Source organism: Aptenodytes patagonicus, chromosome 1 (assembly GCF_965638725.1).
Source record: "Aptenodytes patagonicus chromosome 1, bAptPat1.pri.cur, whole genome shotgun sequence".
In the NCBI taxonomy this organism is placed as follows: Eukaryota; Metazoa; Chordata; class Aves; order Sphenisciformes; family Spheniscidae; genus Aptenodytes; species Aptenodytes patagonicus.
In genome coordinates this window covers 146,266,765-146,289,581 of record NC_134949.1, presented here as the reverse complement: position 1 = coordinate 146,289,581, position 22,817 = coordinate 146,266,765, and the positions used below count along the sequence as shown (strand labels likewise).

General features: G+C 39.5%; 1 protein-coding gene across 2 annotated transcripts in view; it reads right to left on the bottom strand.

Annotated features, from left to right (window-relative positions):
• Positions 1-9,306: 9,306 nt before the first annotated feature.
• PUDP (pseudouridine 5'-phosphatase) overlaps positions 9,307-22,817 on the bottom strand; it is an 89,342-nt gene continuing 75,831 nt past the window's right edge. Inside the window, exon 4 of one of the 2 annotated variants that reach the window (XM_076358009.1) lies at positions 9,307-9,714. In XM_076358009.1, coding sequence (XP_076214124.1) covers positions 9,538-9,714 — 177 coding nt within the window. In that variant the 3' untranslated portion in view covers positions 9,307-9,537. The remainder of the gene's footprint in view (positions 9,715-22,817) is intronic. The other variant, XM_076358025.1, reaches the window with a different exon arrangement.

The following is a 22,817-nucleotide window of genomic DNA, read 5'->3' as shown; positions in this document are numbered from 1 at the left end:
ATACGATAGTCTATTCACCCTGACTGCACATGGCAAGTGTGGCCCCCACAATGGGTTGGCTTTGTATTTCCAGGAGTCCCACTGTATCAGTTTCAATCTTCAACATCAAAAGTGATTTGTGTTCAGATCACTAGGGATAACTGTGCCAGCACGCTGGGCTGTAAACTAAGAAATCTGAGGATGAGATTCACTGTAAAACAAAGATCTAGGCAGTGTTTCCCCAAAAGACACCTTGATGAGGTGACAAATTTTACCTTTTGACAAATAAATCTCAGGTTGTTTTTCATTTAATTAGTAGAATGCACTTTCTCCCTTTTCACATTTGAAACTGCTTGTGTTTTCCCTGGGTACCTTTTAGGTCAGAATCTGATATCAAAGACAAGGTCTCTGTCTAATGCATAAGTGCAAAAAACTGTGGTTACTTGGAATTCTTGGAATCTTTAGTCTTGAATGGATTGTCTAAAATTTTATCAGACATTTCTTTGGATATTTTACTTACAAAGAGATGAGTTACTGAATAAAACAGATAAGAACAATAGATTTTTGCTTTTTATGCAGGTACAAACCTCAAATATTAAAAAATAATTTGGCAAGAATAGTTTAAGGTTTTTTTAATTATCAAGGCAGGTGGGATATTTATCCAGATGAACATCCATACATTTGAGGAGAGCATTTATCTTAATACTTTTGATGTAAACCTAACAGAACTGAAAAATACAGTACCAAGAATGACACCTCAGCTGTGGAACCCAGAAGGGAAGATGGCATTTAATGACTAGTATTGGAGTCACATATAAGTTGACGACTTCTTACCTTCAAAGACGAATTCATACGAGCCATAGTGTTCAATCATGTCAAAAGTATTGAGCTACTGTTAGGAATTTAAAACAAATTTTAATCCTTGCATTTAACTTTTAGCACATGCTAAACCCAAATGTTTATATGTAGCAGGGGGAGGGGAAGGAGAAGGTAACAGGGGAGAGAAGGAGATGGGCTAAAAGGAAATTGCCTGCATATACTTGTGTGATGTGTAGCCCATTTAACAGAGGATTTTATGAGCTGCAATTACCTGTACCTCTCATGAGAGATATTCTTCTTTCGTTCCAGCCATCACAGTCAAACAAGAAGTGTGTGTGGCACCCTTTTAGTCTTATCACTACCACTGAACCAGGTAGGAAGACAGTATCATGATTTGTCATAAATCATCATAGTCTGCAGTAGTTTTTAAAATTTCTATAGAATTATACGAACAATTCTACAGTACTTGTTAATTTACATCAATTGTTGATGAAGTTTGCCTACTGTCACGGCACAAAGTGGATTGGACATTTAGCTATAGAACAAATTCAGTGCAAAGCAGTGTTGGAAGTCTTTCAGTAAAACCCAACCCTCCTGGGGTCAGAGGTTTGTCTAGTCTCTAATGTTCACTTGCCCCTAACAGGGGCTTAGAAACAGCATGTCTGAGAAAATACATTCTACTAGCTCTTCTCTGAAGTGACTACTTTGTTCTGCAGTAACTTAGCTCTTATTAAAAAAAAAAAAAACACCAAAAATCAACCAACCAACCAACCAAAAAAACCCATCCCAAACCAAAAAAACTCATACTCTTGTGAAAAAGACATCTTAACAACCAACAAGGCCAGTACTGTGGTAGTAACTTCAGACGGCTTAATGGAAGGAAGGGTGTAAGCAGAAAGGTTTGTAAATTATTGAACTAAGAATGCAGGGAGTTGTATAAAAATCATAGGCAGATTAGAACAAATAACTATGATAGTTCCCGATGGATGGATGGTCCCCATCACATTTGTGAGAGGATATCTCAGATACTCAGTACGTAATCACTCACAGATATACCCTCCTAATGTGCAATCTTTGGTGTGGTCATTCTAGCAATTAGAAGCTCATATAATGCACGTCCAGATTATCTACAGAATAGCTAGATTGGGTACTGATACTACCATAGAAGCATAGAGGTAGACATCAGACTAGGTAGTCTACACGTGGTTCAGTATCACTGGAAAAGGGAATGTAAACCTCCCTGCGGGGTGCTCATAGTAAATGTTTAGTCCTTTAAGCAGTCTCTCTCTTTAAAGCAGAATTTATGGTGGTAAGGGTTTACTTCCATTTCCTGGGGAAGGTTGGTAATCTACGTAAATGTCATTGAGAAATGTCCTGTATTTTTAAAGCCCATGGAGTCTCAGCTTGGAAGGAGAAGAGCCAAACAGATCTCATAATCATAAATGTCTTCCACGTCCAAACCGATGGTTCACTTGACTGAGAAGGCTTGGAGTCAACTCAGTGGGCAGGGCGACGTTCTGCTGCTTCCTTCCTCCCTTCCTCCCTTCCTTTGTAGAGCTAGATTTAGCTGTTCACTTCCCTTCAGCAAAATTTCACACAGGTGTGAACTTCACTAAAGATAAAGCACTCTCTGCTAAGTTTATAAGGAGTATTAATTTCCTATCAGACACAGCAATGGTTTTAAGAAGTGCAGATGACAGCTGTGCACCAGCTCCTTTCATCCAGATGTCAAAAAGTCCTTCATATCAGAAGAGGTTTACAAGCTGTTCCTAATACACTTGAGTCTTTACTAGAAAATCAGAGCTGAAAGGACCTATGCCCCATATACAATTTCACAAACCACCTTCCTTCAGCCATACGCACAAAAAATTAACGATAATTTGATAAGATAGCCATGGAATGCATTTAGTACACTCCAGACAAATAAATTCATTTCCAGCCACAAATTTCAGTTACGTTATATGCTCTGTAACTTTGATAAAATCATTACTAAAGAGAGTTATATAACATAGGCTAAGGAAATATGACAGGATGAAATTATATGATTAATAAATTTCCTTACAGTAACATTTGTTTTAGAGAAAGGAAAAATCCAACATGTTTTCCTGCCTCATATTGCACTGAAAAACATAAAGTCACTTTCCTAATGTGTTTGGTCTGAAGAAAGTGAATGCCATGGTTTTTACAATGTTTCAGATGCAACCATCAATAAGAACAATGTTGAGGGCCATAATCGATAAGTTTACAAGGCTGCAGTCACAGGCCACCAGGAAATCCATTTCGACTTAATCAGCTTTCCAATTTTTTAGGTAAAATATAACACTTCTGGATCATATCCAAGCAATGAAGACACAGTAATAAAATGATTCGTTACAGTTTGCAGTCTTCACAATTTTTAAATCAAGATGGTATTTTAGCAAAGATTAAGACTTGGTTTCTCCCACCTTGTGTAACACATTCCTCCCCCTTTTTTGGTACTGCAATGAAAACTGCACTCTCCATACTTAAAACTCGCTTATGACATCCATGTCTGGGGATATTCTGCAGCAGGTTAAATGTGTGAAATATTTCTATGTGATAAAACTACTGTTTGCTGAAATTACATTCTGCTACAGCAAAAAGACATTTCACAAGGTACAACACTATTGAATGATTTTCAGCATTTTCTGAAAAGGGAAAGCATTCTCTGAAAAGGGAAAGCATTCCTTCCCCTCCCCCCAGCGTAGCACTTACCTTCTCTTTCTTGAGCTTACCTACCATGGTTCAGTGCTTGAGGTACTGAGTGTCTCAGATGACTAACTAAAGAGCATGAAAAGCTGCAGCTGGGGCAACCACTGAGAACAGCAGTTGTACTGGTATGTCATAGAGATGCTTGTTTGCATTTCTGCCAATGTATACGGAGAATTTTCTGCAACTGAAGCCTAACTGCATTTCACATATTTTTGTTTACCTCTAAGGTTCACATGCGATAGAGAAAACTGTGAGAACTGAGATAAAATTCTTGTATCTGAATTTGTTACGCAAAAGCCATACTTTGGTTAACAGCTAGAAGAACTCCTCTCCTTTTCTTGGGATAATCAAAGGACGCTCAGAATGGTTGATATGTGTGTGTCTTCCTCTTGCCCCTGCACATTTCTACCCTGCTTTTGGAAAAAGTCATTAGGAATAAAACTATTTCGTGGAACTATCATATTTACATTCCTCCCAAAACAAGCTGCATCTTTGTATGAGAAGCCCATGGCGAGTGTGTTTTTCTGACTATCGGTTGTAGATCTACATGATCCCCTACTAAACACTTCCTTTTGACAGAAAGTAGGAGGATGATCTGGACAATGAACCTCTAGTTTGAAGTTCCTAATTCTTTATCACATTTGAGTGTAAAAGTGAGCAGTTTTACTTGCAGTCACATAGTGATTTGGATTGGATACTCTTACTATTAGACACGTTGCCCACACCCTAGGTATGTAGGTAGTAGTAATCAATTAAATTAGTAGCAAGACATCCAGAAGATACAGTGGCAATTGCTTTGTCAAATCTACAAATTAAACCTCTGTTCTCCAACTTCCAAAGTTCTCTAAATGAGGAGGAGTTGCTGGCTATATAGTGTTATTGCTCTTTGTGAAATGAGGAGTAAATGACACCACCACAATACACTTTTTTAAAGTAACCGTGATATCATGGACGAAAGACAGTTAAAAGCCCATTTCCAATATCCCCTTCTATGAGCAAATTGCTCTAGTTGCCATAGGGGTGGTGTTGACTTCAAAGAAATGAAGAATTCACTCCATCAATACACAGTTTGAGCTAAAGAAGGAGAAAAATGGTATGCAGCAGTTTTTTTCAGTTGTCTTCAAGCTGACCACATACTTTTCCATTTTGTAGTTGTTCAACAAATCCAAAATTTTGAAGTCAAAACTGAAACGATTTCACAATCTTACCAGCATCTGAACTGAAGCATCTACTGATATATTTTCTACATTTATTTGTGTTCTGATGCTCGTCAAAGGCGATTTACACATCTTCTTTGACTCTGGATTCCAACTGCTTCATTTTCTTTCGACCTTGGTTTTAAGAAACGTGCTTTAGGAGGTTGACTCTTCTCTCTATAAATCTTAGTGCCTCATAACACAGTGTCTTTTAATATCTTTTTGACCTGGGTTTTCCTTCTGTTAATGCAAAGATTTTCCCTCCGTAATTACTGGTTTTACATTATCGCTAAGGACAAGTGGAAGACTAGACTCTTCTGTTTCCTTTTCCTTCATTTCTTTGGAGTGTTTGGTTCTAATGGTTTATATCACAGGTTGCTTCCTTGTTTCCAGCTCCTTCCTTCTACCATTTTGTTTTTCTCCATTAAATAATGCCCTCTCTGCTATTTTTTAAATCAAAGGAACCTTGGATATTGACAATGATCCTGTTAATATTTCGCTTCATGTTCCAGTTTCACATTGCAGATATTCTGGGGAAAGAGCTGCAGAGAGGGCCGAGGGCTGAAATGCTTTCTCCCCGCTGAGGCTTGTTTTAATCATGAAAGTGAGCCAACTCCTAACATTTTGAGTATGATGGCTTAGAGCCCATAGGTCAAAGGGCTGAAGAACAGAAGAGACCAACAGCCTTTCTCATGCTACCCCCTGCCCTCTAAAATCTATTATTTTTGTTGCACTGAGCTACCTGGTGCAGACACAGCCACTGGCACACTCGGTGAGCCCTGCTGCTGGGGCAGGCTCCTCAGCTCTTGGAAGTTCTGGTATGGGCTTTAGTTTGAGTTCTCGTCCTCCTGTTCTCCACTTTAATAAGGCGATTAGACCCACAACTTGTGAAGTGTCAGCCAAAGGGAAGGTTAACATGAAGTGTTGATGACACGTTGATGAAAGTCATGTTTCTCTTGGGACAGAGAAGTGTTCCAAGATAGCTCCTTTTCCTCCAGTCCAGTCTTTCCATTTATTTCCACTAATTTGGCAAAAAAACAGTTCTACCCTCTCAATGTCAAAACACAGGAAGTTCAGTGAAGTTACAAAGTGGTAAATTAGAAACAAATAAATGGAAACAAATTAATTAGGGAAAAAAGGTTTCTATTTTTTCATTTTAATTTTTAATATTATTCTAATATTAAAATATTAGAAACAAATAAATTTTTCATATGGCCTATGGAATTGTGGAATTTAGTGCCTAGCTAGTGTTTTTGGTGTCTAAATTTATCAAGATTTAAAAAAAAAAAGTGGATTTCTGTATGGATAACCAGTATCTAGAGCTAGTAATAAAGCAGAAAATTTCAAGCTTCATTCTCTAATTGTTAAAGATATGGATGAATTTTAATGCAGTGGAAAATAATTTCATTTCTTCTTACTGTGAAATTTCTTGCAATTTTTTCTAATTTATCTAGTTTGGCTTCTGCTGAAGACATTTTTTTGGAATATATGCTACATGAACTTGATTCTGGGCAGAGGTTTCTATGGTTTAACTACAGCATTCTTTAGAAAGACATCTAATCCAAATGAGGAATGAACATCTCAGCTTTTTCTGACCTTTATTTGTAGAAGGCAAATGCCAAGCTTCACAGAAGTCAGACTGCATTTTGAAATTAATCCTGTTCCAATTCAATGAATTTTCACCTTAATATATTTGATGAAACTCCTGTTTATGTGTATCTTTGCAACCTGGAAATTCTACCAAGATTAATCCCATTGGAGTCCCAGTAAAATGTAAAGCCTAGTTCACTTGTGAGGCAGAAGGGAGTTTAAGTTCCAATATAATGCTATACATCACTAACTTGCCTTTTTTTTTTTTTTTTAAACATATTTTCATGGCTGAATTTAGCTCCACCTTGCTGCACTTATCCTATTTTCCAATGGTAAGAATTTGGTCATGAAGTTTTGCCTTTATTTTGTGGAGGCTGGAATTCTTCTCAGGATATGCCTGAAGCACATGTTCTACATTAAGCCAAATAAAACTAAACACATGCTTAAAATTAAGCTGGTGCTTACTTTCTATGCTTAATAAAAATGAATTAAGCATGCACTTAAGTATTTGTTGGGATTGAAGTCTGCTTGCTGAGATAGAGATGACAGGATTTTTAAGATTACCATGGATGAAGAATTGAATTTTGTGTACTCTTTTGATTTCTCATTCAGTCAAGAGAAAAGCTAACCACAACGCTGATACTTAGCTTAGTAACAGTCAAATGGTTCAGCACAGGACCAGGAAGTTGGCCAACAGCAAGCAGTAAAGTACATGGAAGGGAATGTTACTAAAAGGAGGGGAAGGTTATACCATATGGCTCAGGTTCACAGATTTCAGTTTGGAGCAAGAATCTCACTGACAACTGTCAGGTGGGATACTAAATGCAGGGAAAAATAATTGTATGAGACAGGATTTACTGTTGAGTATAGAAGTGATAGTTTTCTGACTATTAATTCTCAGCAAAAGATAAGGCTATTAAATTAGAATTGCAGGATATGCTGATCTCATCATGATGGTCATGATGAAGTAATTCTGATTTTGTCAGTGATGTATTTATTAACGTCTCTACATCTTTAAAAAGAAAATTCAAGACTTTGATGACAGTTCCTTCGAAAAAAACTGTAAATGAGACGTGCTTCATTTTTATTTTTTTTAAAACTCCCCAGTTAAATTAAATATATGCAAAACTTTGAAAAAGTTATTAATTACAGCTTATTAAAGCTTGTTCTACCTAGTAACTTCCCTGTTGGAATTCAGTAATTATGAACGAAGGGGATCCCAACAGGCACCTGTTTTACACTTGAAAGCTCAGAATTATTCCTCTACAGTAACACTTTGGGTTACGTAACATAAGTCAAAGGAGGAATTATACAGCAATATTTCTGTTATCTTGTCTGGAAAGACCAGAAATGGAATTCATATTGGATGGGATGGGTTGTTGTCACTGTACAAACACTAACGACTGCAATATCCATGGGCCTGAAGAAATAACATAATATGCAAAATACCTACACTGAAACAATATTTACTCTTTTAAAAAAAAAATGCTTCCAGATCCTTAGATGAAAAGCATTTAACTGCAAACCATTACACCGTATGTACTAAAAATCTTCTGGTACCATCTAGGTCATATTTGACTGACCACATGGAATAAAATTTTCTTAATTTTTTGAGGTATGAACAGACAACAGTAACAGAAAATAATAACAGTTTACATAAAAGATGTAAAAGTTTGTTTTTTTTTTTAAATCCAGGAGGAAAAAAATGTAAGGAAACTCACCCTGAATACTGAAGGGTCTATGATTCTTTAATTTTTGCTCCTGATGAAAAAACCTTAAACCTAAACCAGTTAAACACCAGAAATGCCTAGAAAAGATTTTTGTGAGGAAGATCATAGATAAACAGATGATATTAAAAACAAATGAGGTCAGAGAAGTCTTCTCATAATACATGGAAATTCTCTTCTTTGACATATTTCACACTCCTTGTCTTAATGGAGTTTGATCTTTTACCAAGATTTTGGAGTACCTTATGGACACTCAATTAGAAATCTAGTTTTTTAAATGCTGAATACAATCATTTTATAAAAGTCATAAACCCTACATAATATAGCTTTCTTTAAACAAAGTAAAAGACATTGCTTCCACCATGTCATACATGTACTTGTGGATTCCACCAAAACCTGTCTACCTGTCTAGCACTTTCTAATGAGACCCTTACCCTTGTCCTGATGAGATGCCAGAAACAGATGACAACGTAATTTTGTGGAAATTACGGTATCCAGGAAAATGTATTTTAAGTATTTAAATAAACCAAACCTACAATTTCTGTATTTTAAAAACAGATAGCAAAACCCTCTGTCGGGAACTTGGCAAAAAAAGGGCTCAAGAAAGAGGTAACAATGGAAAAGTAAGGATGGCCTACAGAAAGGTATTTGGATACGAAGGAGTTAAGGCCATTAACTTTATCAGAATTGAAGCAGGGAGACAGGATGGATTCATTTCACAAGAATGAAAGGGAAGACTACATGGCAACATGGAAAAAGAGAATATAAGGAAATGAAAGAAGGAAGATGCAAAGCATTTTGGTTAAACTGTAGGATCATATAACCTTGTACAGCTCCTAGCAGGCGATCACTATGCCAAAAAAGATAATGACAGAATTATAGAATAACAGAGATTGTAAGGGACCTCTGGAAGCCGTCTCATTCAACCTCCAAGAAGAAAACAAAATAAGAAAACACAGAAAGTACAACAAAAACCCTGCAAATAACTGCAAAAAAAAAAAAAGACAACACGATACAAAGGGGAATAGAATAGATGGGAAAGTACAGGATGAGGAAATGGATAAACATGTTGATAGCGATAACTGTATCGAAAACAATGTAATGGGATAAAAGCCAATCCAGAACAGATTTCTGGTTAAGATCTAAACAGTAAGTCATTCAAGTGGAAACAGAACAAGAAGCTTCCAATGCAGTTACAATAAATTGTCTAAATAGTTTCATAATATTCCCAGAAAACATTATGATGTGCAGAGAACAAGGCTGGATTCACTTCACAAGACGAAATGCTGCTTTAATTTAGCATTTATCATGAGGACAAATCATAAACGTTCCAGTCAACTTTGAAAGGTACTGTGTGGAAGACTTGGTGTTAACAGGATTTTTGTGCTCTAGTTTTGAGGAAGAGAGGAAAAGATGCAAACCAGTCATAAAACCATAACAAAATTTCATTCCACTTTCCCGATCTCAGTCAAGTGCATGTTGATAGACACTAGGCATTAATCATATGCTGGTAAACCAAACAGTTCTGGTTTGAAATCCTCCATGGAGTTCAGCAGTAGTGTTGCTTCCTTTTTAAGATCTGGATTTAATTTTTCATCCGGAATCATAACCACTTGCATTCCTGCTGCCAGGGCTCCTTTGACTCCAAGTGGTGAATCTTCAAACACAAGACACTGAGGAACAAGGAGGTGAGGGGAAAAATTAAAGAATAATGTTACTGTGAACTCTTTTGTTTTAAAAGAGAGAATGATCCCAAATAAAACTTAGTAGGAAAGCTAAATTCAATTCCTAGCTTACACATCCCTAATTAGAACAAGAGCAAACCTCTCAATTCAAACATCTGCATGGTAATTAACCTTAAAATCATTTCAATTCAAAAAAACATCAACATGCATACTTAAATCCCAGCAACTGGTTATCCAGATGTTCATAAGTGATTTGTTTTATAAGGATGGGTTTAAGCACAAGCTTAATGTAAAGTTAAGCAAGTGCTTAAATACCTTTATAATCAGGCAATTTAACTCTTCAAGACCAACTTTACAACCTGCAAAATGGCAAAAGCAGTGCTTTCCCTTGCAGGTGTGGTATTTCTTACATACACAAGAGGGGGAAGACTACACTACATAGGTCAATATTAGGACTTTGGATGAGTGGAGAGTAAGACAGAAGTCACTTGTCAGAAGAATGCTGTTGAATTCACACTCTATTTGCTTAATTCTTCCAAAGCAACCGTGAGAAAGGAAATCAGCAATTATATTGGAAGGTTACTTTTAGAGAAGAGACAAGTTTAGTCAGGTAAAAGTTCCGTGTCTTACAATAGTCACAATCATTCAAGATCGCAGTTTGGAAGCAAAGTTGTTAAAAATAATCAGTACATTATTTATGTGAATTCTGTAACAACATCAGAATATTGAATAGTAAATATATAACATAAATATATAACAAATCATCTAATCTGAACTTTTATATAATAAAAGATAATGCTTCTGGAGTTCATTCCAGAATGTATATAATAAAGCATCTCTTCCTGACATTACCCAGTCTTGAGTTTGAATTTTTGGTCACAGAGAATCCAAAGCAACCTTTGGCATCCAACCATCCGAAAAATTCTGACCTACACTGACAAGTGGTTTCTAACACTTCTGCAATTCGGACTGCATTTATCTTCAATATTATTAGCACTGCTACTACTACTACTACTACCAAAATTACTGTCACAAGTAATTTCAGTAACTCAACACAGATGTTGGGATAGTTAGTGCAATTTTCCCCACCCCCTTTAGACAGTGCAACTCTGCCTTATCACAAATTTCTCTCTCATGCATTAAGCCCTTCTCTACAGTCATTATTGATCTACCAAATCCCTTCCTACATACCCAGGATGGGTTTTCTTATCCTTTTCTTCACAACACAATAGACTGTGGCAACTAATACCGAATGGGTAAGATTAATGATTTGCTAAACTTAGTTTAACTTTTGACTGAATCCAGATATGACACACTGGGAGAACATACAGCATACTGCATCTTTTAGGCTCTCTAACACACAACTATTTCACCAGGGAAGATTACGGATGCACAACATTTGTCTGTTCTAGCTTTGCTCTAAGAGCTGCAACCCGCAAAAACTTTATTATGTTAAAAGAAAACATTTTTGCAAGATGTATTAAATGTCTGCACTATATATACCCATCTGTACCAGACACTGTGGAAGAGGAAGAGGGAATGAAACTTTTCTTTCTGCTTTCTTTTCTTTTTAAAATATTGGTTCTTGCCCGTCAACATGTCAGCAACCACTTGGAGTCTGCCAAGAGAAAGTAAGGGGTGCTTTCTACCTTGCATGTAATAAAGTAAAACTTAGTTAATGATTTTTAGTGAGCCAATCTCTGTTGTGCTCATTTCCTTTATACAGTCACTGAATTCCAGTTTGAACAATGTGGTATTTTCAAATGTTGATCATTATCATTATTACTAACTACAAATATGTAACCAGCTGATTCTGCAAAGCTTGGAACAATTGCTATTAGAACGGAAGCATTGTTCTGCCTATAGGTTTTGTTCTTAACAATACCTTAGTTTGTGACCCTAAGTACTCTGAAGACTCTGAGGACAGTAAATGAAACCCTGACAGGCTTTGCCTTGTGAAGAGTAAGCTTAAATGTTGCACAGAATAGCATTATCAAGGCCTTTCAGAAACCTTTTCTAATCTAGCCCATACAAAGAAATGTACTTCACTGCTCTGCCTTGAAAGACCTGATTGACTTCCATGATGTCACTAAGCTTACTGTACGAGAGGAACCGATGATTATGAAAGGCAATATGCATAACGAAAAGCTTAACTAATTCCCCGGAACTAGAAGCAATTAAAACTCTTAATTACCAAAGAAGCCAGGCAAATGACCCATAATTACAGTGGCTTCATTGTTACAGGAAATAAGTGTACTAGGTCTTCCTCCAGTCTTTCTTGCTACTGACACTTATTGTCAACAGCACAGCAACATTTTTAAATGGATGACGAAAGGTTTACAGAGGTTCACGTACAAAATGGATTTATTAACTTTGCTGCACAGAGATGTTACAAACTGTTCACTCTCCTGGCCCACCCACATACTAAATTTAGAGATATGAAAGCAGTCAAGTTCTTCCCTATTTTGCGTAAGTATTGCGACATCAGCATCACTCCAGCTGAGAGAGACAGATGAGATTTATACAGACTTCAGCTGAGATTCTGGCTGCTTCTCTGTGTTATTTCTAAAACTTGTGTCACTGATCAATACTACTGCTATGAGACCTCTCAAAAGGTCATACTAATATAGGACAGTTTTCACTTTGGAATGAACTAGATGCTTAAAAAAGTGAAGTAGTAAAGCATACTAATTTATATTTCAGTCTATGAATCTAAAAAAAAAAAAAAAAAAGAAAAATTAATCACTTAACCAAAGGAAGAAATAATAAAATCACTGCAGCACCTCATTACCTCATCTTCCTACATGAAATTTAATAATATAAGAAAAGCGTGTTACTTAGGCTCTTGGTATGCACAGCAGGCCCTCTCCAACCTATATACTGTAAATGTCTGGATGGAATATTTATGTAACTAACAGGGATATCCATAAGTGTTACTGCTATTAGCGATAACCAAGAAGTCCGGAAGGATAAAAGATTAAAATCAGGTTTGAAATTAAGATTTTGAAAAACCTGTGAAGATAATATATATGCACGGGGAGTGCTTATCGAACACTACCATATATTGTTCTATAAAGAAATAATGAAAAGAAAACTTTCATCTTCTTTAAAATGGGTAACTATAGCCTCAAATTCTTTCATACTGTATTAGAAAAATCTTCTGTTTGCTGGTTCTGGTCTGGTCTGGTTAGGCCCTTAATCTCAGTGGAAACATTTGCAGACACGGGGACTAAACCACACATTTTAGCACTTTGTCTTTGAACCAGAGTCTTACTAGTAAGATGTTGTGGTTTAACCTCAGCTGGCAACTGAGTACCATACAGCCGCTCGCTCATTCTGCCCCCGTGGTGGGATGGGGAAGAGAATTGGAACAGTAAAAGTGAGAAAACCCGTGGGTTGAGACAAAAACAGTTTAGTAATGGAAATAAAATAAAATAAAATATAATAATAATAATAATAATAACAATAATAATAAAAAAGAATATACAAAGCAAGTGATGCACAATGCAATTGCTCACCACCCACCGACCAATGACCAGCCAGTCCCCCAGCAGTGGCCCCCCCGGCCAGCTTTCCCCCAGTTTATATACTGAGCATGACATCACATGGTATGGAATATCCCTTTGGCCAGTTTGGGTCAGCTGTCCTGGCTGTGCCCCCTCCCAGCTTCTTGTGCCCCTCAAGCCTTCTCAGTCGGTAGAGCATGGGAAGCTGAAAAGTCCTTGACTAGTGTAAGCACTGCTCAGCAACAACTAAAACATCGGTGTGTTATCAACATTCTCATCCCAAATCCAAAACACAGCACTGTACCAACTACTAGGAAGAAAATTAACTCTATCCCAGCCGAAACCAGGACATTAGAGTATCAAATACTTCATTCCCTTTGGTAAAAAGAGTGAGAAGAAAAGGAACTGAGTATTTGTTAACTCCTTCCTTTTCTTCCCTAAAAATTTTCTTCTAATGTATTATTATTTTTACATTGTATTCCCCATATGCTCTGTGGGAAACAGCTACTATAGAATTAATGAGAAAATAATAAACTTTAGCTTTCTTTTTTTTTCTGTTATCACTGTAACATTTACCTTGTGATCTGTTCAAACTGAAGCCAACATGGTTAAGTCTTTCACTGCCAAAATATACTTAAAAAAATTTCAGTCCTATTGAGTCTTACGCAGAACTAAGTTAAAACTACCCTGCCTTCTGAGAAACTACTGACAGAATGACTCTCCCACCATACATAAAACCCCATTTCAAAACCACTGCATGTACGTACTCTGATTTAAAAAAAAAAACACGAAAGGCATTTTGGGGACAAAAGTGGTTAAAAAATAAAGAATAATAATTAATTTTATTCTTCCCTCCTGCTGAATGAAAGCAAAAAGGGAAAACAGTGAAATTTTGAGGTTTCAAATCACAGTTTCAAAAAGGGTTGGTAAGAACTCTGAGAGGTTATCCCTATGTTCATTCTCGAACTTCTGAACAGGACCAGCTTCTTTCTGTTCTTGGTGAGAAGAGACAGTGAAAGATTATTGTAACTTCTGTCCTCAAATGACACAGAAACATTTGGTATCAGAATGTGACATATTATGTTTGGGGCTTCTAATGGATTGCATATTATACTTGTGTTACTTCTGTATTTATCATTGATTTTTCTCCTTCATGATCAAATCAACTGGTCAAAAGCGTGACGTGTTATTTGTAAAATTTGCACTCTGGAAACATTTGGTAACCTTATACATTAATTTACATATACATGCACAACGCAGTCTTCTATAAGCATTTAAGGCCTAATTCAAATTCCATCATATCACTAAAAAAGTCCCTGTTGATTTCAATGGGCATCAAAGTGAGCCCCAAAACAGGCTGCAGGAAGAAATCCATCAAATACAGCCAGCTCACGTTGATTTCAGAACGACGCTGTTCATCTCTGCGAACCAGAAGGCAGTCAGGCCTTTCATTTCTACAGGTAACTTGTTGACTGTTCACTTCCAAAAGTATTTCTACTTTCCTCATTGTGAAAAACTAGCTCATACTCTGTGGTCATAATTCAAACCTAAGTAGTATCTAAGAAATAAATTATCAGTCTGAAAGATAGTACTACTGCAATCATGGTTTTTGTTTTGTTCCAACAACTTTTATCTCTTTTTCCTTGCTGACTCAATTTTTTCAGATTTTCAAAATAATTCCACTACTGACCAACTGTGTTACTAGTGTGAGTGACCCAGGAATTTTCAAGAACCATAATGTAATTCAGAATCCAACACAGACCCATCTATATCCCTTACAAAATGTTGAGATGCTGAAAAGATGCTGTTTATCATTTATGGCAGGTGGTGGAAATTCACAAAAAGAGAGAAGAAACAACAACAACTTCACTAACATGTCATAGTACAGATGCTGGGCTATTTTTTAGGTAATTGTGTTTTCTTTTTTCCTACGCTTTGATATACAAAGTGTCTAGGAACAAGGGGAAAATGTATTTCTGGGTGACCTATTTACCACCACAGTTACTTAAACATTATTGAATAAATGCATTTTAAGCAGCTACAGTATTTGCAATTTTGGCCTCCCACTGTGTTAACTCTCTGAAGAATTAACAAAAAACAATATGAAATAACTTGATTAATGTTTCTCTCCTAATCTTTGGACTTACACTCTTTCCAGAAATAGCTGGGAAAAGTGTCAGTAGCAATAATGAATTACACTTCATTTTATTTTAAGGACATATGCCAATTTGACTAGCCAGGGATAACAGAATCGTATTAAATATGCTGTTTAAGAAAGTCATGCAGCTTACAGTCCCACGACTTAGTTCCATTAAGGAAAATGAGGAGTAAGCCAAGATGTTTTTAAACGCTATAACAAATGAACAAACAAGCTGGAAACTTATAATCAAATGAATTAAGCATCAGAGTATCCAGAATACTAACTACTAGCCACCATTCTTTATGATTCAATGATTCATATTAAGAACTGTTTATACACACATATGCTTTTTAATTCAGATTTTTATTAACTCACTACTAAGAGAACGTTGCAGACCAGTACAAGAATCAAAATATTTACCAGAAGACTTACACGATAAAACCAAAAATCATTAGCATAATTATAAAAAAATGAAAAAGAAAAAGGAAGTGTGTTACATCTGCACATAATCAGATCACTCTGCATTTCCAGTTCTTGCATAAATGCCACTTTACATTTCAGCCCACACCAGCAGTTACTGTCTCACAAACCAGTTCACAGGGCGTTGGGTTAAGGTGGGCCAGAAGGAGTAAAACAGTTTGGATGGGGAAAAAGGAGGAGAAATTTCAAATTTCTTGCTTGTTTTCAAGACTCTATCAAGTGAAAGAAAGTGCTTCTGTGAGTGACAGTTGGAGCCAGACACAGCGGCTCTGTGAGGCAGGGAGAAGGTCACATTTACATGCGGGGTTACTCTGATCATTCCGGATGGCTGGAGCACTCTTTTCACAGAGGACTGTGTGTTTAGAGGACAGCACACTGGGAACTTTGTATGGCAACTTGTGTTACAGGCCTCAAGAAATTCCCAGGCGTTTCTGAAACAGTGTCCAATTATCCCAGCAGCAGAAATCTAACTCAATCAACTGAAGCTTGGATTAGCCATAGAAGAGTATTGTTCTTTTATGGAGAACACAAGGCAAATACTCAAGATGCTCTCTACTGAGGCTACTCATACTGCGTAATGTGCTGGGGTTTTATGCCACTTATTTCTAAAAGTGGCCTAAAAAGGAACTCTGTGCAATGAAATAGTTAATTTGTGCTGCCTTCCCTTCCACACAGAAGTACCTTTACTAAAACCACTGACTTTCGTGACATGCAATGCACAACACATTCAAGTAACTGCACCTTGCATGTAGAGCTCAGAACCGTAGGATAATTTACACTGGAGGGGATCCCTGGAGGCCATTTAGAAACACCCCTACTCAACGCACATCCAGCCAGAGCAGGCTGCTCAGGGCCTTGACCAGGTAAGCTTTGAGTATCTTCAAGGATGCAGATTCCACATACCTCCTGGGCAACCTGTTCCCATATTTTCCCAGCCTTATGGTGAAAATGGTTTTCTGAGCATCGAGCAGGAGTTTCTTGTGTTCCAGCTTGTGCCTGTTGCCTACTGCATGATCACTCTGCACCTTGGAGAAGAGGCTGGCCCCATCTCATGAGCAAACACATCAGAGATACGAACCAGGTACATCCATACGAGGAGCTGTTTTGATGAATCCAAATTCTAAGTCTCAAACTGAAACTGGAAGTAGGTATCAAAGTATTTCCTGAATAAATGCAATGAACTTTTTGCCACAGGGAATGTCTACAAAGGCGCAGGCCCAGCACAGCAGGCTCACGATGGCAGGTACCCTGCCTGTTTTGTGTAACTGGACACAACCACTTGCCTATAACCATGCAGAGTTGGTTACCACCAACCACCAGTTGCCTATAACCAACTCAGCAGGTGCTGCAGAAGGCAGCTGATTCTCATGGAGCAATCCAATTTTTTCAAGTGGCATAATTTTTTGGCAATAGTTTCTTTTTGCTCTATAATGTCTCCTTGACCAGTGTTATTTTCCCGTACAGAAAGACCAGCCTGCGTACTGAAATGTACCTTAATCTGGTCTAAACATCAACTTAATTATTGTATAATCTTTGACAGAAATGTTAATAACAACCCACGTATGCTTCAGACATAAAGTAATTTCCTAATTTCTTCAGTAAAGAAAGAAAGGGTGAGAAGAGGCATTCACCTTTAAACAGCTTTTCATTGGGAGTGAAAAAAAGTCATGGAAAAGGTATTTTTTTTTTCTATTCAGTACAAGCTTCTCATTGAACCGTACATGTCACAGTGTCACCGGTCTGGAGTGACTTGGTGAGAAGTAGCTGTGTTACACTTTAATTCTTCATGATCAGGAAGAAAAGCGGTTTTCTTTCAAACTTCAAACAGCTGAAAGTTATCTTTCAGAGAATATTTAAGATTAATAGCATAAAACTCCAAGCACGATGCCACAAACTAGCACCTTTAAGTAAGAAAATCAAAACACTAACAAAATTCTAATTATAATTTTCTACATATTTCAACTACAGGAAACAAATACTTGTATTAAAAATGGCAATTCTCTGTTCTCAATTGTCGTGGTTTAACTTCAGTCGGCAACTAAGCACCACGCAGCCGCTCGCTCACTCCCCCCCCCACCCGGTGGGATGGGGGAGAGAATTGGAAGAGCACAAGTTAGAAAAACTCGTGGGTTGAGATAAAAACAGTTTAATAATTGAAATAAAATGATAATAATAATAATATGATAATAATAATAATAATAATACACAAAGCAAGTGATGCACAGTACAATTGCTCACCACCCGCCGACCGATGCCCAGCCAGTCCCCGAGCAGCGGCCCCCCCCGGCCAGCTTTCCCCAGTTTATGTACTGAGCATGACGTCACATGGTATGGAATGTCCCTTTGGCCAGTTTGGCTGTGCCCCCTCCCAGCTTCTTGTGCACCTTCAGCCTTCTCAGTCGGTAGAACATGGGAAGCTGAAAAGTCCTTGGCTAGTGTAAGCATTACCTAGCAACAACTAAAACATCGGTGTGTTATCAACTTTGTTCTCATCCTAAATCCAAAACACTGTACCAGCTACTAGAAAGGAAATTAACTCTATCCCTGCCGAAACCAGGACAATATCCACCCCTTATTCTATACCATCTGCGTCATGCTCAAGTCTCATATTTTCCAGTACATTTTCATTAATCACCACCCCTTTATATATATATATATATATATATATACACACACACACAGAGATATCATTCCCTTCGTCTGTGGGCCATCCCTCTAAAATGTTCGGTGAGTTCATTTAGTCCATGACTTCGGGCTCCATCTGTCATAATAATCTTTCAGGGCAGGAAAAATGGAGATGGTATGTGGTGTTGGATTGTTCCATGTTGAAGTCAGTTCTGGTACCATCATCACTGTGCTTTGCTTGGTTTCACTGAAGTTATTCTTCATTAGTCTGGGTGATTCTTATTGTAATAACATTAGTATGGCATATAATATTATTAGTATTATTAGTATATCTGTGTATTATTAGTATAACTATTATAACTATAATTAGTACTTAACATCACATAATTCAGATCATTGGCTATTCTCACCCAAAATCAAATCCCCTTGAGGTACACATCGGACTTCCCCATCCTCCCGCATTATCCACCAAGTGCACCCAGGTCCTTGAGCAAAAGCAATCCCACGGATGGGTCTGCCTCTGCCCGAGGCAGGAATAACCCAGACTGTCTTCCCCAGCATATTTTTTATGTGCACTACAGGAACTTTATTCCCATCTACAGTACGTAAAAGTTCTGACTGGGCAGGGCCAGCTCGATTGGCAGATCCCCTCGTGTTGACTAACCAGGTGGCCTTTGCTAAATGCGTATCCCAATGTTTGAACGTCCCGCCACCCATTGCTCTCAGTGTAGTCTTTAACAGTCCATTGTATCGTTCGATTTTCTCGGAGGCTGGTGCATGGTAGGGGATGTGACACACCCACTCAGTGCCGTGCTCTTTGGCCCAGGTGTCTATGAGGTTGTTTCGGAAATGAGTTCCATTGTCTGACTCAATTCTTTCTGGGGTGCCATGTCGCCATAGGACTTGCTTTTCAAGGCCCAGGATAGTGTTCCGGGCGGTGGCATGGGGCACGGGATATGTTTCCAGCCATCCGGTGGTTGCCTCCACCATTGTAAGCACATGGCGCTTGCCTTGGCGGGTTTGTGGGAGTGTGATATAATCGATCTGCCAGGCCTCCCCATATTTATATTTCAGCCATCGTCCTCCATACCAAAAAGGCTTTAACCGCTTGGCTTGTTTGATTGCAGCACATGTTTCACATTCATGGATAACCTGGGCTATAGTGTCCATGGTCAAGTCCACCCCTCGATCACGAGCCCATCTGTATGTTGCATCTCTTCCTTGGTGGCCTGAGGTGTCATGGGCCCACCGAGCTAGAAATAATTCACCCTGATGTTGCCAGTCCAGATCCACCTGAGCCACTTCAATCTTAGCAGCCTGATCCACCTGCTGGTTGTTTTGGTGTTCTTCAGTGGCCCGACTCTTGGGTACGTGAGCATCTACGTGACGGACTTTTACAACCAGGTTCTCCACCCGGGCAGCAATATCTTGCCACAATGCGGCAGCCCAGATGGGTTTGCCTCTGCACTGCCAGTTGCTCTGCTTCCATTGCTGCAACCACCCCCACAGGGCATTTGCCACCATCCATGAGTCAGTATAGAGATAGAGCACTGGCCACTTTTCTCGGTCAGCAATGTCTAAAGCCAGCTGGATGGCCTTTACTTCTGCAAATTGGCTCGATTCACCTTCTCCTTCAGCAGTTTCTACAACTTGTCGCATAGGACTCCATACAGCAGCTTTCCACCTCCGATGCTTTCCCACAAGACGACAGGACCCATCAGTGAACAGGGCATATTGCTTCTCATTTTCTGGTAGTTCATTATACAGTGGGGCCTCTTCAGCACGCGTTACCTCCTCCTCTGGCAATATTCCAAAATCTTTGCCCTCTGGCCAATCCATGATCACTTCCAGGATTCCTGGGCGACTGGGGTTTCCTATTCGAGCCCGTTGTGTGATCAGTGCGACCCACTTACTCCATGTAGCATCAGTTGCATGATGTGTACAGGGGACCCTCCCTCTGAACATCCAGCCCAGCACCGGCAGTCGGGGTGCCAGGAGGAGCTGTGCTTCAGTACCAATCACTTCCAAAGCAGCTCGAACCCCTTCATATGCTGCTAATATCTCTTTTTCAGTTGGAGTATAGCGGGCCTCGGATCCTCTGTATCCCCAACTCCAAAACCCTAGGGGTCGACCTCGAGTCTCCCCTGGTGCTTTCTGCCAGAGGCTCCAGGTAGGGCCGTTCTCCCTGGCTGCGGTATAGAGCACATTTTTTACCTCTTGCCCTGCCCGGACTGGCCCCAGGGCTACTGCATGAACTATCTCCCGTTTAATTTGTTCAAAAGCTTGTCGTTGCTCAGGGCCCCATTTGAAATCGTTCTTCTTCCGGGTCACTTGATAGAGAGGGTTTACAATCAGACTGTAATTTGGAATGTGCATTCTCCAAAAACCCACGACGCCTAAGAAAGCTTGTGTTTCCTTTTTGCTAGTTGGTGGAGACATGGCTGTTATTTTGTTGATCACATCCGTTGGGATCTGATGACATCCATCTTGCCATTTTATTCCTAAAAATTGGATCTCCTGTGCAGGTCCCTTGACCTTACTTTGTTTTATAGCAAAACCGGCCTTCAGAAGGATTTGGACTATTTCCTTCCCTTTTTCAAAAACTTCTCCTGCTGTGTTGCCCCACACGATGATATCATCAATGTATTGCAGGTGTTCTGGAGCTCCACCCTGTTCCAGTGCAGTCTGGATTAGTCCATGGCAAATGGTAGGGCTGTGTTTCCACCCCTGGGGCAGTCGGTTCCAGGTGTACTGGACACCCCTCCAAGTGAAAGCAAACTGTGGCCTGCACTCCGCTGCCAAAGGGATTGAGAAAAACGCATTAGCGACATCAGTTGTGGCATACCACTTGGCTGACTTTGACTCCAGTTCGTATTGAAGTTCTAGCATGTCTGGCACAGCAGCACTCAGCGGTGGCGTGACTTCATTTAGGCCACGATAGTCTCCTGTTAGTCTCCACTCTCCATTAGACTTCCGCACCGGCCATATGGGACTGTTAAAGGGTGAGCGGGTCTTGCTGATCACTCCTTGGCTCTCCAGTCAATGAATCAGCTTATGGATGGGAATCAGGGAGTCTCGGTTGGTGCGATATTGCCGCCGGTGCACTGTGGTGGTAGCAATTGGCACTTGTTGGTCTTCGACCTTCAGCAACCCCACAACAGAGGGGTCCTCCGAAAGACCAGGCAAGGTGGACAGCTGTTTAATTTCCTCCATCTCCAAGGCAGCTATACCAAAAGCCCACCGGTACCCTTTTGGGTCCTTGAAATACCCTCTCCTGAGGTAGTCTATGCCAAGGATGCACGGAGCATCTGGGCCAGTCACAATGGGGTGCTTCTGCGACCCGTTCCCAGTTAAACTCACTTCGGCTTCCAATACAGTTAGCTGTTGGGATCCCCCCGTCACCCCAGAAATACAGATGGGTTCTGCCCCTATATAGCTTGATGGCATTAGGGTACACTGTGCACCGGTGTCTACCAGAGCCTTATACTTCTGTGGGTCTGACGTGCCAGGCCACCGAATCCACACAGTCCAGTAAACCCGGTTGTCCCTTTCCTCCCCCTGGCTGGAGGCAGGGCCCCTCTAATCCTCATCACAGTACTCATTTCTCATTTCTTGTACGTACGGGTCAGAAGTTTCTTCATTAAGATCAAGAGTAAGATCAGCCCTTCTACTCTGTCTGGGGAACTGCCCGCTGGAAACTGGAGCAGCAATTTTCCTGGAAGAACCTCTTTCTGTGATTGTTTTCCCTTGCAATTCGCGTACCCGTGCCCCTAGGGCTGCGGTAGGTTTCCCATCCCACTTCCTCATGTCCTCTCCGTGGTCACGCAGATAAAACCATAGGGTGCCCCGTGGTGTGTACCCTTTATATCCTCTCTCTTGAGCAAAAGAACACTTACTTCTAATAGCCGAGATACTGGTCCGTACAGGTGAGGAGTAGGACCTATCCTCTCTGAGTTGCTGGATCTCCCGGGACAGTTTTTCGGACAGTTTCTCCACAGCCGAGACGATGGAGGAAGAAAGACTTTCCTCGTATTGCCGGAGTTGACTAGCCAATTCATCCACTGTTTGTTCCTCTCCATCTTTCCAGGTCATCACTGCCAATGAATTGGCGTATGACGATGGTGCGCTCCTTATAAACTTCCGCCACATGGGTCGTGTGCACTTGACTTCGTCTGGATCTTTGGATAGTTGTTTATTGTTCAGGTCACCATAAATCACCTCCAGCACAGCTAATTCTCTCAGAAACTGGATACCCTTCTCCATGGTGGCCCACTTGCTTGGGCGACATATGACATCTTCCTTAAAGGGATACCTTTCCTTCACGCTTGACAAGAGTCGCC